Source organism: Corylus avellana, chromosome ca3, assembly GCF_901000735.1.
Source record: "Corylus avellana chromosome ca3, CavTom2PMs-1.0".
Lineage (NCBI taxonomy): Eukaryota > Viridiplantae > Streptophyta > Magnoliopsida > Fagales > Betulaceae > Corylus > Corylus avellana.
Genome location: NC_081543.1, coordinates 18422846 through 18441638, shown reverse-complemented (window position 1 = coordinate 18441638; position 18793 = coordinate 18422846). Strand labels below are relative to the sequence as shown.

At 37.5% G+C, this 18793-nt stretch overlaps 1 protein-coding gene across 3 annotated transcripts; it reads right to left on the bottom strand.

The window, feature by feature from the left end:
- Positions 1-507: 507 nt before the first annotated feature.
- On the bottom strand, positions 508-18410 carry LOC132176709 (uncharacterized). 3 transcript variants are annotated; one of them, XM_059588992.1, is made up of 11 exons: positions 18260-18410; positions 17320-17509; positions 16718-17072; positions 16523-16576; positions 15173-15256; positions 2279-2404; positions 1873-1940; positions 1475-1544; positions 1287-1352; positions 1132-1209; positions 508-1042 (listed from the first exon to the last, which is right to left on the bottom strand). In XM_059588992.1, exons 3-11 carry the CDS (start codon positions 17036-17038, stop codon positions 1001-1003), a joined length of 909 nt encoding a protein of 302 aa, XP_059444975.1. In that variant the 5' UTR covers positions 17039-17072; positions 17320-17509; positions 18260-18410; the 3' UTR covers positions 508-1000. The 3 variants fall into 3 exon arrangements, 2 of the variants coding, with proteins under 2 accessions (XP_059444975.1, XP_059444974.1); XM_059588991.1 differs by lacking the exon at positions 17320-17509; XR_009439581.1 differs by lacking the exon at positions 17320-17509 and having other exon boundaries at positions 1021-1042; positions 1132-1223.
- Between the last annotated feature and the right edge of the window lie 383 nt (positions 18411-18793).

Below are 18793 nucleotides of genomic sequence, written 5' to 3'. Positions count from 1 at the left end.
ATCTCATAAGAATGTGTACGCCTAAGATAGACTAAGACAATAGACTAAGACAGGTTCATAGTACAAGGACATAAATGCCCTCCAATATAATAAAAATAATAACAGATCAACATTATATTGACACTTAAATGACTAATATCCAGGAATTCATAAGAAAGCGATCAGAATCATAGTTAAGATGCACTTAAATGATAAATCACACAATCAAGTGAAATAAAAGTTTGCAGGTATGATATCTTCTATATAATTTAAGGAAGAAGAGTTACAATTTGCATGACTGCTATATATATTCATCGATATGATTTCCAATTGATTTTCCCAATCATCATGATTATCAAAATTCTCAGTATCAAGTGTTAACCTTGTGTCTAAAAGGTTTGTCTCCATCAAATAGAGTTTTCCTTGTCAATTGTCATGCATCGCACAGAGTGATTTCACTTTGAAAGTAAACTAGGAACAAATAAGTTAAGAGTTTTAAGCTTGAGAGAAGGGTCTGAGATTGTAAAATGATCTATCAAGTTGTTCCTAGCATCATGACTTAATAACACATCCTCTTCACATATTCCATTCAAACATTTGTAAACCATAAAATGGTTATAGATTAGCATTCAACACAGATATAAAAGTAAAACCACTGCTAGGAGGATGCAAGGATCTTTCCTGGCAGAGCCAAAATGAAAACCAGCTTATAATCGACAACTCATCGACTGATTCTTCAATGCATATACTTTTGTTTATGTTCAATAGATGATGAAGCTAGTTATTTAAATTATAGCTGCATCAGAATGATCTCATTTTCAGCATCAGATTCAAATTTCAGGTTTTCAAGTCATCCTCAAAGTATACCTTCAGTCCTGCAAAAAGCTACACCAACTTAGGTCTCAAGATATAACTGAATGACCAAAAGGTGCTTTATTCACTTGCGCAGACTTGTGTGCCAAATAAGTTTATTATAAACTTATTCACTGAATCAAGAATATCATCAGCTTTTGCTATGAGGTCATCTTTTTTGGCATATCGTCATGCCATCTCCAATAGGTACCTAGAACTCCAAAAAGTTTTAAGGTTATGGATCAATTGAAAAGAGTCTTGCAGAACTTGTCATAATATATGCAGAAAATTCAGACCTACCATACTGATGTTTACACGCTTATCCTCCAGTAGACATTTATTGAAATTCCTAATGCTAACTGTCTTAACGTCATTTACCTGCTTGAAAGAAACTTTTAAAAAAATCAAATTCATTTCAAATGGACAAGATTTATAAACAAAAGTCATTGACCCACCATTGTGTCAGCAACTTTTCCATGCCAAAGGACATTATCAATCACAATGAGACCCCCAACCCTCACCTGTAAAATGAAACTAACTAACAACTAAGCAGGACAATGAATGAGCAAAATTGTCAAAAGAATCAAACAGGAAGGGTGAATGGATATGGAACAGATTATTTGAATGTAATGTTTACTCTAACCAGTTGAAGAAGCAGTTCAAAATATTCCTGATTCATCCTCTTCTCGGCATCAACAAATGCAAAATCAAAGCTGAGTAGAAAAGTAAATAGGTGCAGAATGTTATATTATTAATTTTGTCCTTCATATATATGGAAGAAAGAAAGCCCATTTTACATGAAAAAAGAATAAGGTAGGAGGACTTCAAATCTAAGGATACGAAATCATCACATAATATTTGGACTCCATTCTTAGTACAAAAATTCTTATATTGTGGTTATTGCAAAAAATAAATGCAGAAGAGTTGGGAAGTGAGAACTACTATTGTTTTCCCCAAGAAACCCTATAACCAAAACAGAACATAAGCTAAAGCAGTTTGAGAAAAATGCGGCACACAGTTTTTATTGCTTACTACATTTACCTGCAAGCTTCACCTTTCAGAATCAGTGATTTTAGGGCATCAGCTGCAAGTCCATATTTAACATCCACCTAATGCAAATCAAGTGATCCAGAGTATACAGAAATCATCAAAGAAGTATGAGTATGAGAAACGTTAATTAGGAAATGTGGGATAGATATACAGTCCACAAATCTCGAGCAAAACAAAGACCGAGTAGTTGATCTGTAACTGGAGAAATATGATCAGATTGCACCACTGAAGAAATATTACAGGCTCTTCCAGTTTAGATGATGCAAATTTAGCAGATATTCCTTATTACAAGCTGTATAAGCTAAAAGACAAACTCTATAAGCTATAGTCTATAACTGCAAGTATCAAGCATTTCTTGATGTTAATAGTATTCAAGATAAAAAGAGATAAATATAACCTTGTGCAAAACACCAGCTCGCTCATAATACTTCTTTGCAACCTCAAGAGACTTGGCATCTCTTTCGCAGGCAACTAAACGACCTGATTCTGGAAGGACTAATGCAATAGCCAATGAGGAGTATCCCTGAACAAATTAAAACAACATATACAATATTAAGATTTAAGACAGTTAATTGCTACTTGATTAAATTTATAAAAAATAAAAAATAAAGCTCTCAACTGCATAGTAAAAATGAACCCTATAGTCAAACATTGAAAACAAAAAAGAAGCTTCGCTCAGGGTACTCAGAAAACATGAAATCCAAAGCTAGAATACAGTTCTAAAGAATACTGTACAAGAAGGAGAAAGTAATAACAATCAGAATATATTCATTACCTCACGTTGACATACACATGCATGACATTGATGTGTTTCACTTACTAACAAGGGTCAAATTTAACTAGAATGAACTCGGCCAACCAGACAGCAGTATAATTTGGGAGGTCATTTAACCAAGATGACAAGGGTTCAAATAATATTCAAAAAACAGTTTCTATTTTGCCAACAAAAAAAAAGGAGGAAAAAAGAAAAAAATTAAGATAAGAGAAAAATAACAATGACAACAATAATAATAAGACAATGATAGACGTAGAAGACTCTTAGAGAAGAGTATTAGGGTTAATAAGTTATATGGGTATTTTGGTCTTTGTAGAAGGCAACTTGATTATCGAGCCTCTTCTTCAATTATCTTTTCATGCAAACCCTAAACCCTATAACATAGTATCATAGCCAAAGGTCCTGTGATCGAACCTTGACTCCGTCAATTCATCCCCATTAAAATTAAATATTTTACGTGTTGGGTCTCACCTATTAAAAGGGAGTTTGAGCCCACATGTGAGGGGGAGTGTTAAAGTATACGTGAAAGGGAATGTTAAAGTATTGATTAAGTGATTAAATTTACCTCTTCCAATCAGCTTAAGCTTTTGAGATAATTTGTAATTTAACATGGTATCAGAGCCATAACTACTAACGCATCTCATCCCACCCTGCTTCTTCCTTCCTTCATATTTTTTTTCTTTCTTTTTTTCTTTCCTCTTATTGTATTACTGGTCGTGGAAGTATAAGAAGTGGGCTTAATGCCCATGAATCGTGATTGGGGGTAGATGGTGGCCGGCGTGTTCTATGTTTGTGGCCTGCGTGGTCTGTAGTGGTTGGCCGGCAGATTCTGTGGTGGTTGGTGACCTGCCGGCGTGGTCTATGGTAGTTGCCGGCGTGTTCTGTGGTGGTGGCCGGCATGTTCAATAAGTTGCTGGCTTGTGGTCATTGCTTGGGTCTGTAGTCCTGGTTGTTGGTATCTCTGGTGAGGTTTGTTGGACGCCGGTGTGTTTCAGTGTGTTCTGGCGAAACTCCGGCGAGCCTCCGGTAGGTCTTTGGCGAAAGTTCCTATCTCGATTAGCTTCTGGTTTTGGTATTGCCGGCGTAGTCTGCCTATTTCCGGTGAGTTTGGACTGCCTCCGGCGAAGGTCCTTGTTTGGTTTTTTTTAGTTGTATTCCTACTGGTTTATCTCTCTTTCTCATTATTTTACTGATTGGCATTGGTTTGAGCTGGTTTCTGCCCTATTTCGAGCATTGTTGTTGTGGGTTTTTTTTTTCCATTTGTTTTTTTAGTGGTTGTTACAGTTACTTATCTGGTGTATTTCTGTGGTGGAGTCTTTGGCTTCATTGTTGTTGAGATTATGGCTGCTAAACCTGATACTTCCTTAGTTAATGCCCCAATGACTTATGTGAAGCTGAATGGAAAGAACTATAGTTATTGGGCACGTTTGGTTGAAGTTTTCTTGAAAGGCAAGGGCTGGTTTCCTCACTTAACTTCAAGTAAGCCTAAAGGCACTGCTCCTAGCCTTCGGAAACAAGAAGATAATCAAATTATCTCTCTTATGTTGAACAGTATTGAGTCTCACATTGGATCCTCATGCATCTATCTGCCTACTACCAAGGATATTTGGGATCATCTCAGTCATATGTATTCTGGTACTGGAAATATCACTCGGATTTATGAGATGTGTAAACAATATTTTGGGCTTGAACAAGGTGCTCAGACTGTGGATGAGTACTATAATCAGGTTGTGGCCATCTGTAAGGAGACGAACTTGTACCAACTGCTTTCTACGAACTTGCAGAAAATGGAAAAGCAACGCCAAGATGTGGATGTGGTTCGGTTTCTTCTTGGCTTCAAACCTGAGTTTGAGTCGGTTCGTGCATAGATTTTGGGTGGTTCTGACCTCCCCACACTTCCTGAGGTCTTCTCTCGGATTTAGCATGTTAATCTTTCTGATCATGGCTCTCAACTGAGTTATGAGCGTATTGGTGAGCACGTTGCTTTTGTTACTACCCGTGGCAGCGCTAGTAGTTATCGTGGTGGCCGCAATGGTCGTGATTTTCGTGGCGGCCGTGATTCTCGAGGCAATGGTCGAACTAGTAGTCGTGACCCTCGCAAATGTACACATTGTGGTCGTAGTAATCATTCCGTGGATTTTTGTTGGGATTTACACGGCAAACAGTCGGGTTTTGCCAATCAGGCTTTTTCTCTGGAGGATTCTCTCGATATTTCTGGACCCCCTACTAGTTCGAGTCTTTCTCTAGATTATGATCTCATCTCCATTCCGAATGATGAGTACGCTCAGTTCTTGGCTCATAAGTAGGTCACTTCCACTTTTACTGCTACTCTTGCCCAGTCAGGTACTGCATCTCACTGTCTTTTATCCTCCACTCGCGACCCCTGGATTATTGATTCTGGCGTCAATGAACATATGATTGGTTCGTCCACTTCTCTCTCTGATTATCATCCTATTGATACACCACACAGTGTCACCCTAGCTATTGGTTCCCTCTCCACCGTAGCTGGCTTTGGCCATACACATCTGAGTCCAGATATTGAGTTGTTGTTGGTTCTACATGTTCCCGGTCTTCCTTTTAATTTGTTATCCATCAGTAAAATTACCAAAGCTCTTAATTGTTCTTTCAATTTTTATCCTTCTTTGTGCATTTTTTAGGATCTCAAGGCAAGGAGGATGATTGGTATGGGGTATGAAGTTCGTGGCTTGTATTATCTGGATCTTGCACCTTCATTTTCCTCTCGTGCTTTACAGTCGTCAACCTCAACTCTTCAGTGGCATTGTCATCTTGGTCATCCTTCCCTTCCTACAATGAAGCATCAAGTCCCGAGTCTTCGTCATGAGTTGTCCGTATCTTGCGAAGCTTGTCAGCTCAGTAAGCACCGTCGTGTTTCTTTTCCGTCAAGAGATGTTAGTTGAGTTTCACATCCTTTGAGTTAGTTCATTCTGATGTATGGGGTTTTATCAATATTGCGTCCAATAAATTTCATTATTTTGTGACATTTGTGGATGATTTTTCCCGCATGACTTGATTATTTTTAATGAAAAATCGTTCAGAGTTATTTTCTGTTTTTTGAATTTTTCGTAATATGATTACGACTCAATTTACTCAGAAAATCCGTATTTTGCGTTCTGATAATGCCAAAAATACACATCTAGTTCTTTTGCCTCTTATTTGTCTGATAAACGCATTATTCATCAAACATCGCGTGCTCACGCTCCACAACAAAATGGTGTGGCTGAACGCAAGAATCAACATTTATTGGATGTTGCATGTTGTCTCTTGTTTCATATGCATGCCCCCAAGCATTTTTCGAGTGAGGCGGTCCTCACTGCTTGTTATCTCATTAATCGGATGTCCTCCTCGATCTTAGATGGTGTTTCTCCTCATTCACTCTTGTACTCTTCTTCACCTCCGTTTGCCTTACCACTAAAGATTTTTGGGTTTGTTTGCTATGTTCATAATTTGGGTCCTGGCTATGATAAACTTGATCCTCGCTCTACTAAATGTGTCTTCCTCGGTTATTCCACAACTTAGAAGGGATATCGTTGTTATAGTCCTGTTCTTCGCTGCTGCTTTACTAGCGTCGATGTCACATTTGTTGAGTCTCTTGCCTATTTTCCTGTTGATGCGTCTTTCGAAGCGTCTACCCTTGAGCCCAATGTCACGTTTATTCCGCTGCCTATTCCATATCTCTCTAAGTCTGTCGTGTTGCCTCCATGCTCTTCTGCTCCTCTCCACGTTTATACACGTAGGCCACGTCCATCAGCTCCTGCACCTCCACCATAATCCATCCCGTCTTCGGATCCGCTGTCACCTGCATCTGATTCCTTGCCTATTGCCCTACGGAAAGGTACACGTTCTTGCACTACAAACCATCCTATCAGTCAGTTTGTATCTACTAGTTCTTTATCTCCTTCCTATTCTTGCTTTATTTCCCATCTTTCTACTGTTTCCACCCCAACGATAGTGCAGGATGCCTTATCTGACTCTGGTTGGAGGCAAGCTATGAAATTGGAAATGAAGGCCTTACATCAAAATGGTACATGGGAGCTTGTTCCATTACCTGTGGATAAGAAGCATGTTGGCGGCAAATGGGTTTACACGGTTAAGTTTAATCCTGATGGTTTAGTTGAACAGTTGAAAGCTGGTTTGGTTGCTAAGGGTTATACACAAACATATGGTATTGATTATGATGAGACGTTTTCTCCAATTGCCAAAATCTCTTCCGTCCGTATTCTTATTTCTTTTGCTGCTAATCTTAATTGGCCCTTATTTTAGTTAGATGTCAAAAATGCCTTTTTACATGGAGATTTACATGAGGAAGTTTATATGGAGCAACCACCTGGGTTTGTTGCTCAGGGGGAGTATCGGAGTTGTGTCTATAAGTTAAAAAAAGCTTTGTATGGCCTCAAGCAATCTCCACGGGCATGGTTTGAAAAGTTCTCTGAGGCAGTTATGGAGTTTGGTCTTCAGCGCTGTCAGACAAATCATTCAGTATTTCACTTGCATACAGGTGCAGGCTACATCCTTCTTGTGGTATATGTAGATGACATTGTGATTATAGGTGATGATTGTAAGACCCGAGAAAATAATTAAGTTTATTATTAATAACCTCATAGTAATCAGATTTAATTAATGAGATAAATTGCACATGGGATGATTTATAATAATAATAATGACTTTATCGTAATTGATATCTAAACAAGATTGGTTAATAATAATGATAATATTTGTGGGACAATAATATAATAACAATATTATTTAATGATGATATATTATGTAATGTAAGTTTTAGTGATAAAGAGTTTAACTAATAATGATGTTAGTGTGATAAATGATTAATAAATAAAATAGATTAATGGTAAGTTGTAGCTAGAGTAAATAAAAGAAGTGTGGGGAATTAAAGAGAACAAAAAAATAGAATTAATATGAGGAGGTGATATAGCAATTTATAAAAGATGTGGCTTTAAAATAAAAATGAAATCTAACTTGCCACGTGTCAAGCCATGGTTGGATGGAAGAAGATAACATTATCTTCTTCCCTCTCCCAAACTCACGCGCAGCAGCCCCCATTCTTTCTTTCTTTCCTCTCTTCTTTCTTTTCTTTCTCTTCTCTCTTTCCCTTCTTCTCACGTACACACACTTGGCCGAGAGAGAGAGAACGAGCTAGAGAGAGAGAGAGCTGCAGATTGAGAGAGGAAGAGATGCAGACCGAGCTAGAGAGAGAATGAGACCGAATGAGAGAGAGAGCTGCTGTCCGACGAAGATGAAAGAGGAAGAAAGAAGAAGAAGAAGAAGAAGAAGAAGAAGAAGAAGAAGGTGATGGATTCCGGCCATGGGGTTAGTGAGGCATGTAATGTGATATTGGAGGCTTAGGACTAGATCTAGTCTTCCAATGTGTGGTGTGGGTGATCGGATCGATGGAGCACTTCGAAAGGATTACTTGAATCGCGAGTCATTTGTAGGCTACAAGGTAAGTATTTTACTTACTGAGCAAAAATATACTATGTTTTAAAGTATAAAAGATGTTTTGGGTGAATGATTGATACAAGGTGTTTTGTGATTATATGACTATTTAATGATGTTCTATGAGAAGTGTTGGATGAATGTTTGATGTGTTGTTTTTATGAGCTTTTATGGGTTTACAAGATAATGTGATGATTATGTTGTTATGAGCATTTTGATGGTTGGCATAGTTTATGATATGATTCTATGATTTTATAATATGAGTTATGATAGCATATGAGTCCAAGGATTTATTGACATAAGCATGAACATGGCATGAGTAATGCATAACGGAAACGGGGTTCAACTCCGGTGGTGATTGAGTATGGTTTCACTACCGTAGAGCTGGCCCATGCATAACGGAAACGGGGTTCAACTCCGGTGGTGATTGAGTATGGTCTCACTACCGTAGAGCTGGCCCATGCATAACGGAAACGGGGTTTAACTCCGGTGATGATTGAGTATCGTCTCACTACCGTAGAGCTGGCCTCATGTATAACGAAAAACAACAAGACGGCCCCCGATAGCGATGACAAGTCTCCTACCGAAGGGTTGCCTCATGATGGAAATGGCACAAGATGATGTTATGTTATGTATATATGTATGACGGATGTTATGAGGAGATGATGTTATATATATATATGTATGACGGATGTTATGAGGAGATGATGTTATATATGTATATGTATGGTGGATGTTATGAGGAGATGATGTTATATATATGTATATGCATTGTGGATGTTATGAGGAGATGATGTTATATATATGAATATGCATGGTGGATGTTATGAGGAGATGATGTTATATATGTATATGCATGGCGGATGTTATGAGGAGATGATGTTACGTTATGTATATATGCACGGCGAATGTTATGAAGAGATGATGTTATGTTATGTATATATGCATGACGGATGTTATGAGGAGATGATGTTATATATGTATATGTATGGATGATATGAGAAGATGATGTTGCATGAGCATGCATAGCATATGATTTTATGATAATGATGATTGGTTTTATATGAGCTCTTACCAGGTGTATCAGTATGCCTATATGCAGGAGATGCAACTGCGCATAATGTATATTGATAAGAATGGTTGCATATGATGATTTTTATACTAGGCATATCCATATGCTTATGTGCAGGAGATGCAACTGCGCATAATGTATATCGATATGAATAGTTGCATAAGATGATATGTGATGACTTTGAATATGTTTTATTGATTAACTAAACTTATGGATTTGTGTTCACCCAAAATAGTGAATGCACGTCTATAGGTGTAACTAAGCTTTTAATTTGTAAGTATGTATAAAGTTAGATGGGTTAGTATTCGCATGTTCCGAGAGTGGAAGATCGGGCTTATGTATACTCTCAGCTGATTTAGTATGTTTTCAAATGATGGTTATTTTTGAAAGCCTAGTAAGTTCTATACTGCTGAGCGTCTCGATTACATGGAGACGGCGGGCTCATGAAATCCGCCTGCATCATGGGTGGTGGTAATTCCCGTGATGCAGATGATGTTGTGGATGCAGGTACAGAGATGGTAGATGAGGATCCTGTTGCCATGTATTTGGGCCACGAGGTTTGAGGCCTAGATGCGTCGGGGGTTGATTCTAATGGACTAGTTATTAGTCTTTTTGTTAGAGCATTTATGTATATGCTTAGATATTGGTATTTTGTATATGGCTCGTGTCGCATGTGACACTTTGTTTAGCCATTCTTTTGTATGTAAAGCATTATTCACATAGATGTATTGTCAGCTCAAATATGTTAAGTTATGTCTATGTTATTTATATTCCGCTGCAAAGATATAAACTCTGATTAATCATGGATGATGCATATAGCTCTGTGAGACTTATGATATTGTCAATCAGGTTAGTGCATGGGTTCGTGGCATACTGCAGTGTCGCCATGCCACTGTGACAATCCGCTTTGTTGTGGGTTATTGGATTTTAAAAGAAAAATTTTTAAATCATGCTTTTATCAAGCGGGTCGTCACAATGATTCAGGAGACATTGCTCGATTGAAATTGTTTTTACAGCAGAAATTTCATACAAAAGATTTGGGAAAATTAAGATATTTCTTGGGAATTGAAGTTGCTAGATCCCGAACAGGTATCAATTTATCTCAAAGAAAATATGTACTTGATTTGTTAGAAGAAACAAGTCTCCTGGGTGCTCATCCTGTTGACATTCCAATGGATCCTAATCAGAAATTAGTAAAGGATGAAGGAGAATTATTTAAAGACCCTAGTAGGTATCGTCGTTTGGTTGGAAAGTTGAATTATCTTACTATTACTAGGCCAGATATCTCATATGCAGTTGGTGTTGTTAATCAGTTCTTGGAGGCTCATAGGGTTTTACATTGGGAAGCTGTTACTCGTATTATTCGATATTTGAAAAGAGCTCCTGGCCTTGGAATATTGTATAGACCAAATGGACACTTCCGGATAGAAGGGTTTACTGATGCAGATTGGGCAGGTTCTCCCTCAGATAGGCGATCTACTACAGGATATTGTACATTCTTGGGTGGTAATCTAGTGACTTGGAAAAGTAAGAAATAGACGGTGGTGGCACGGTCGAGTGCTGAGGCAGAATACAGGGCAATGTCTAATATTGCTAGTGAATTGACATGGTTACAACATTTTCTCCAGGAAATCGGATCGCCGCTCCTACTCCTATCCCGTTATTTTGTGATAATCAAGCTGCTATACACATTGCATCTAACTCTATCTTTAATGAAAGAACCAAGCATATTGAGGATTGTCACTTTGTTCGAGATAAGATACTCAGCAGAGATATCATTACACCATTCGTGAAGTCTGGAGATCAGCTAACTGATATGTTTACAAAATCATTGTGTCAAAAGAAGTTAAGAGTTTATTTATTCCAAGCTGGGCTTATATGATATATATGCTTCAGCTTGAGGAGGAGTGTTAGAGGAGAGTATTAGGGTTAATAAGTTATATGGGTATTTTGGTCTTTGTATTCAAAGTTACAATATATATATATATTGTGTGAGAGGAAGAAGGCAACATGATTATCAAGCCTCTTCTTCAATTCTCTTTTCATGCAAACCCTAAACCCTATAACAAAGACAAAGGAAGCCTAATAAAAAATATATGATGTTAGAAAAGGAGCAGTATTAGGCGGTTGAGACTGTTGAGGGAGAGAAGAGCCAGGATGGAGGTGCAGTAGAAGTTGGTTGCTGCAGAATTGAAGTGATGCAATAGAAGTTGGTTGCTGCTAGAGTTTAATTCTATTTAGGAGTTTGTTAGTATAAATTTAGTAATAGTCTTGGTATTAGTCGAATGGTTTAGAGCAAGTTCAGTCCAATAAGGAACCATACACTTATTGTTTAAATTTGTAGAAGATGGCTATAATGAAGCAGAGAAATTTGCTAGCAAAACACCAGTGGTTTTACTACTGCCCTAAGTGGAGTGCTTGCTTACCAAGGCGATGACCAGTAGCTGCTCCGCTTTGTTATTTTCCATATTCTGTAGTATTGATCTTGGGTTTTATCAGTGGTATTAGAGCCATGTCTACGCACAAGGAGAGAATCGAGAAGCTTGAGTCCGATGTACAAGAGGTCCAAGATGGTATCAACAGCCCAAGTGCAAAGATTCAGAGCATCAAAGAAACCATGAGTGAAATCAAGGGCCTGCTCGCAGCATTACATGGGTAAACAGAAGACCAATCGATGAAACCTGCATACAAGTCTGAGGATAAGGGTTCTTCTTCATGTGTCTCAAGCAAGGATGAAGGAACACAGTCCAATACTTCAGCCAAACAGATCAAGATGGACTTCCTCGCTATTCAGGAGGTGATCCGATCTGTCGAGTGGTGTAGTTTTTTGAATTTCGGAGGACACCCAAAGAGCAGAACCTTTGATTGGAGCATTTCTAGGAGGCCTAAAAGACAACATTGCATCTGAAGTGCAAATGTTTAAGCCACGAACACTGCGACATACGATTAAGTTGGCTTGCAAGCGGGATGACAAGCTAAGTACGCAGAGGAAGAGTACACAACAAGAATGGAATAGGCCTCCAACAAGGAATCACAGGGGTCCTATGGCAGCACCTATAAATTGGCTAGCACCAGTAACAGGATTCAAGAGGCTGAGTTGGGAGGAATTGCAAAAGAAACATGAGAAAGGTTTGTGATTCCATTGTGATTCACACCGGGCCATAGATGCAACAAGACATGGATGTTTCTTATTAGATCAGGCCTTTACGAAGATATGACCAAGGAAGAAGAGCTGCAGGAAGATACAGTTGAAGCTGCAAATACTGATATGGAGCCCATAACAGAGGGACCATTAATCTTTCTTCAAGCGTTATCTGGCTGCTCGCGACCTAGGATGACGCATATTATGGCTTATATCAACAAGCAATCCATGGTGGTATTGGAGGACAGCAGGTCTACACACAATTTCATTGGCCAAGAAATTGCTACGGGCCTAAATCTTCCGGTGGTTCCAACAACTGCATTGTGGTCAAGGTGGCTAATGGATAACATCTGATCTACAAAGAAAAATACACAACAATGCCCATAACTCTACAAGGTTTCGAGTTTACTACACTTTGTACTCTCTACCACTGGTTGGGCTAGATGTTATGCTTGAAATAAAATGGTTGTAGTAGTTAGGACCAGTGCTGTGTGACTGGAAAAAAATAACTATGGCTTTCCATTGGCAGCAAGAGGAATGAAATCTCAGCCCAGCCACACACTCGAAGGCAGCCAATGATAGTGAGTGGGCTTGATAAGGAAGGTGCAACTAGGTGGGGGGCTCTTTGCTTTCTTTATAAAAGTGACGTATGGGAAAAGAGAGGGTGAGAATGATGCTAACATACAAAATGTTCTGTAACGACTCAAGGAAAAGCGATAACCACATTTACACTCATTATCCCAAAAGGAATAGTCAATTTGGAGCTTTTCTAGAATTCTTTATAAAGCCAGTTTCACTTAGTAACTAAGTAAAGTGGGACTTAACACTCATGACTATCTTTATAAACCATCTATTCTATATGGGTTACTTATCATCTTCCCAATATAGGACCAGAGTGACCCATAAAAGCACTAGCCGCATTTGCGCTATCACCCCAAAAGGACTAGATAATTTAGAGCTTCCCTATATTTCTTTATAAAATCCAATTTCACCTAGTAACTAGGCAATGTGAGACTTAAACACTCATGACTATCTTTATAAACCACTCACTTTATGTGGGCTATTCCTCAGCTTTCCTATCTAACACCCATGTCCTCTGACATTTAGTTTCATCTCACAAATCATACCTTCCAGTTATTTGACATACTAAAACCATTCAAACTAGTCGTCAAGGGACATAAGCCACTCTTGGAAGGCATGAGGATTTGTCTTTCCGTAAAAATATGGAACATCAACATGCACTATTTTTTTGGCATCATCAATTCATTTTCCACACCCATTAATTGGGTCCAAGATATGCTGAAAGTTCAGCCTTCCAATTTGATGTTTGCTTCCGTCAAATGGTGGAGCCTGTGGTGTGTTGTTCCTCATTCTTGGAGGTGGCACAGCTTCGTAGCAGACTTGTTTGGGTTGAGCTCCTCTACTTCCTTCAGCAACTTCTTCACCATCTGGTATCTCCTTAGCTAGCCCGTTCATCTGTTCAACATCTTCTACAGTATCTGTTGCTACTTCCGCATGTTGTTTAGCATACATGAGCTTTGACATAGTGTCTAACCTTTGGTTTATTGAATTTATCCGATTAACAACCTCTACCAAAAGATCATTACTTTGTGCTTGCGAGAGTCTTCTTAGCGAATAAGATTTGCCACTCTGTGTGCTCATGATTCAAGGACGTAAATCAAAGATCAACCAAAGCCCAATGTATCGAACATGCTCTAACACCAAAAATTGATCGAACAAATACAAAACTAACAGGACGAGGTAGCAATCCCTCACATAGATTAGCGTCTCACTAATATAAGTCATGGGCTAGTAGTAGCATCTCACCACTACTGTAATATTAAGGGAGTCTCACTTCAAATAAAACTAAGCAATTGTAAATCTTATTCTATCTCAAAAATAAAAAGAATACATTACTTTTATAGAGCAGGGTACTAGATTCCTACTAAAGTACTAAAGACAAGGGTTGATAGGACAAATCACCCTAAGATAAGCACTATTCTAGATAGGATTCTATCTTTATCAATGAGTCCTAATCAAATTTAAATACTATTGAAGCTGGAACTGCAAGCATTACCCATATATGTTCTCTGCGTTTTTCTAATAGCTTCGCTTTTATTAATCTATATACATAGAACAGGTTCACATCACCAAATCGACTTGAGATGGTAGCATTAGTCTGAGTGCATTAAGTAGTTACTGGAGATCTAAAAAGGGTGAAGGATTAGAAAATTGCTCTTCAAGGATCTTATGGTGATCAACTGCACAGAGGATTCAAATAGCTTTGACTCAAAACTGTTCTTTGTTTGTCCAGTGGATGAAACAGTAACTTTGTCTGGTGGTAACTCGTTCAGGATAGTGGTAGCTTGTTCAATGTATATGGAAGTAAATAAACTTGTTTTGAAGAATTCTATGCCACCAACCTTGAAGGAATAACCAAAGTTTTCACCACACAATACACAATTATTGTGAGTACCCTTTTTGGTTTTTGGTAATGATTTTTTTTTTTTTGTTGGTATATATAAGTGACCCACCAAATTAGAATGGCAATTTCCATAAAATACTTGCACTGAGCATATGCCATCGCATGCAGTTCTGGTTCAAATTCTTAAGGACCTGAATTGCAGTTATTCCATTAGATTTTGTTACTTAACATTGAAGTGAACTTTTTCTGACATATGTATAAGTAACAAACTAGGCGAGAGTTTAGAAATCAAAGGACTGTCACAAGACGATGATGATGAGATATGGCAACAAATACTTGCATATCAGAAAGAAAACAGTGAGTAGTTGATTAACTAGAAGAAGTAAAATTTCAGTAAGATATACATACAGTATAAACACCAACTTCAATACAACGCTCTGCCCTAAGAATCTGCACAAGCATAGCAAGCAACTGTGCCTGATCAGGAGACACCTATGAAGAGAACAATATGTTGTCAGCTTTAGTGAATATGTTCCGTGACTTTGACATTCCATACAAGATTACATTGATAGAAAATAGTTCTTCTATGAATTCAATGCCTTGAAGATTGTAGCAGAAATGCGAGTAAAGTCAATATAATATTGCGAAGGATTACAATCTTAACTTTTCCTTGAACAAAATATTGTCAATTATTAATCGTCCATTGAGATAATGATCAAACACAATGTAGATCACATCCAACTGTTTCCAAAATATGTAATAGAAGAATAGTACTTGTAACATCCCTTAGAATTAAATATTTGAAAAATTAATAGAGAAAAGAAGATTACTTCCCCTCAGAAGAATTCTCCGCATGTTGAATCAAGAGTTCCTTCCCTGCATATCAGTTTAATATTTTCGATGGTATAGAAACATTGCTTTCATAGCAATCATTATTATAATATAATATTATTTTATAAGTAATGTTGTATATATTAAAAAGCATAAAGCGCCCCTAAGTACACTGGACGTATACACAGGAAAACCAAAGCTACCCCACAAAAGCCCCCCATAAGAGAGCCCTAAAACCCTAAGCCCACAAAACAGACCCCTAAATCCCTAATAAACCCTAAACCCACACAACAGTCCTAAAAACCCACAAAGCTGTCCTGCCTATTATTATAATATAATATTGAAGAAAGTTGGGTCAAATACTTGCATCCAAACCACTAACAGAAGCTCAGGTACATGCCAATCCCAATCAAGATAGACTAAAAAGAGGAACCAGACGCCTCTGCGTGCTCTAGTAATTAGGAATTTTAGATGTCTTAATGTTAGTGTTAAGAACTCTGCATCACACAATTTCAAATAAATTAGGAAAAAATGAAAATCAGTCCCTGTAGTTACACTGCTTTGCAATATGCTCTCTGTGGTATCAAAATGTTCTGATAACTTCCTGTGGCATGCAAAAATAATAAATAGGTCCCTGGACCCAACTTTCGTCTATTTTTTTTGACAGAAACCGTCAAATGCCACATCAACACCAATCAGATTATGACACGTGTAACCCATAAGATGTATTTGTTATTTGACGGTTTTTGTCAAAAAAATTAGACAGAAATTGGGTGTATAGACTTATTTGTTATTTTTGCATACCACGTGGAGCTCTCAAAACATTTTATACCATAGGGAGCTTATTGCAAATCAGTATAACCACATGGATTTGATTTTACATTTTTTCCAATAAAATATGCGAAGGAAGGAAGCAGTAACAAATACCTGCATCTGACTACCATGCATGGAAGCAGTCTCCTCTCGAAGTTGCCGTAGAATCTGACACGGAACCTCATAAAGAATCACAAAAAGGCAAATATAGAAGAACAAATCGATAATAAACAGTTAAATATACATCTGAAAAAGATATCATTCTTATGAGTAAATATTAAAGGAAGAAATGGGAAAGAAGTTCCTTACCTCAGGCTCTCGAACATTGGCAAGGATGTAGTCGTAAAGACTTGGAGTAACACTAATCACCTGCTTATTGCCATATTTTTCATCCTCGACAACAACAAAAGCATTGGCGGAGCAGCTTCTTGTGAGCTGGTTTGGCTTACTGTTGCATGTCCTTGTGCCGAAGCGACTAATGCACCTGTCAAAGGAGGCTTTGACTGCTAAAGTTGCACACACTGAATGGAAGTTCAGCATTAGTCTCGGAGATCTCCGTGGGAAAGCTACACCTCGATAGACCAACATAGACCAACAACGATGAAGCACCAAGCTGCTGCTGGTCGCCATTCATGAACTAAATTGGGTGCAGCAAAAGCTTGTACTGCAAAGCCGATATTTACAACAAGAGAAATGGAAAACATCAATAATTTGCATTGGCTAGTGTGCATATTTTTGGTGTTGTATTAATATTGGAAAAACATATTGCATTCTGGGTTAGGCTTGGGACTTATCATCTCTTCCTTCTAATTTTGGATTTAAATAGAAAAAATCATAGAAAATGCACCTAAGCCAAATCTGAAAAAAAGATGCATATTAAATGTTAAAGTGATTCAAGACTCATCTGCTACCTTCTCAGCTACAAGCAAACAACACATATCTCATTACTCAATCTGATCCCGTGATCCAAGGAGATTGACTGCATTGACTGCTCAACTTTTCACAGAAAACATGTCTCCATGTGTTCTGTGAACAGTAGCCTCTACATGCGGCCTCCCTTTTCCAGCTTTTGAGGTTCAACGACTTCTCTGCACAACCATCCTACTTGACAGCCTTAGTTAGGAGTCTTCTCCAATTTCCTTAATTAGTTTTCTTTGTTTTACGTTACTGCAAATCTTCCTTAACATTTTTCTGTTTCGGTTCTCTTTGTAAATCTCTATGTAACAAGAGCTCTTAGCTCATTTGACTATAAATACATGGTACTCTTACGTGTTTTGGATTAAGCAACCAAAACAGAGATTATCTAAATTCTTTCATTAATTCTTCTACCAATGCAAAGCCAAACATGGTAACGAAAAGATGGTAACAATAACAACAAAGACCAAAAAAAAAAAACAAATGGGTCCTAATATTTGAAGAGAAAAGACGGGGGACAAGCTAATTGGCCTCTTTCGACAGACTACCAATGAAGAATGGGAACTGCAGTATATGATTCGCTATTTTATTTTTTCTCTTGAGAAATTATTCGAACACCTGGTGGGCGGCACCATTCAAACGTAGCCGCTGCTTTCTTTACAACTTTGTCTATTCGAATATTGTAATTATACTACTATTTGACTATCAAATATAAACGAACAACACAAATGGGAAGATTGCTCCAGTTTTGAAGCTGTTCACAACACAACACACTACTCCGAAGAAGAGCTCAAAACTAGCATATCCAAGAGGCAGGAAGACGAAGTGTTGGTAAAAACAAAGTGGCATAAATAAATAAACATGTCTCTTCAAATTCGGTAAATTAAGGCTACAGTATTAGTATGGTTGAGAAGTCAACAAATAATGTTGTTATACCTCGGATGGAGCAACTTCTTTCAAACTCTTCTTTCTTGATTTCCTTTTTCGTTTTCTTTTCTGTTTTTCCTAGTTAAGGCTTGGAGTTTCTTTCTTTGGGGTTGAAGAATGATGAAAATTTCATCATGAAATATAGAACATTTCTATTGAATTCTTTAATTTGATTTTTTTTTTTAATTTGATTTTATTTGGAGAGCTACTTTTAAAATGAATTACACATAAAACTCTCTACATTTTTCTTTATTTTAATTAAATTTGAGCTTTTTTAATTCTTTCTTTGTTCTTGGCAAATGAGAGAGAAATTATATTTAACCCGTCCCAACTAATATCCTTTTTGAAAGATATTTTTAAATTATCGTTTATATTGATATCTTTGTCGTAAACATATTTTTAAATCATAATTCTATTGATATCTTTCTTGTAAAAATATTTTTAAATTATCATTTATAATAGACAAAATTGAAAAAGTCCATGTGATTTTCTTGATTTACAATTAACACATGTAGTATCAAAATAAACTCAGAGGTCTCTAAG

Excerpts from the sequence above, each read along its gene's own strand:
- LOC132176709 (XM_059588992.1), bottom strand. The coding sequence starts at position 17,038 with ATGGCGACCAGCAGCAGCTTGGTGCTTCATCGTTGTTGGTCTATGTTG. Across the intron at positions 1,941-2,278 it reads GAGCTGGTGTTTTGCACAAG|GTGGATGTTAAATATGGACT; the intron begins GTTATATTTATC and ends GATTTGCATTAG. Across the intron at positions 1,545-1,872 it reads CTGAAAGGTGAAGCTTGCAG|CTTTGATTTTGCATTTGTTG; the intron begins GTAAATGTAGTA and ends TTTTCTACTCAG.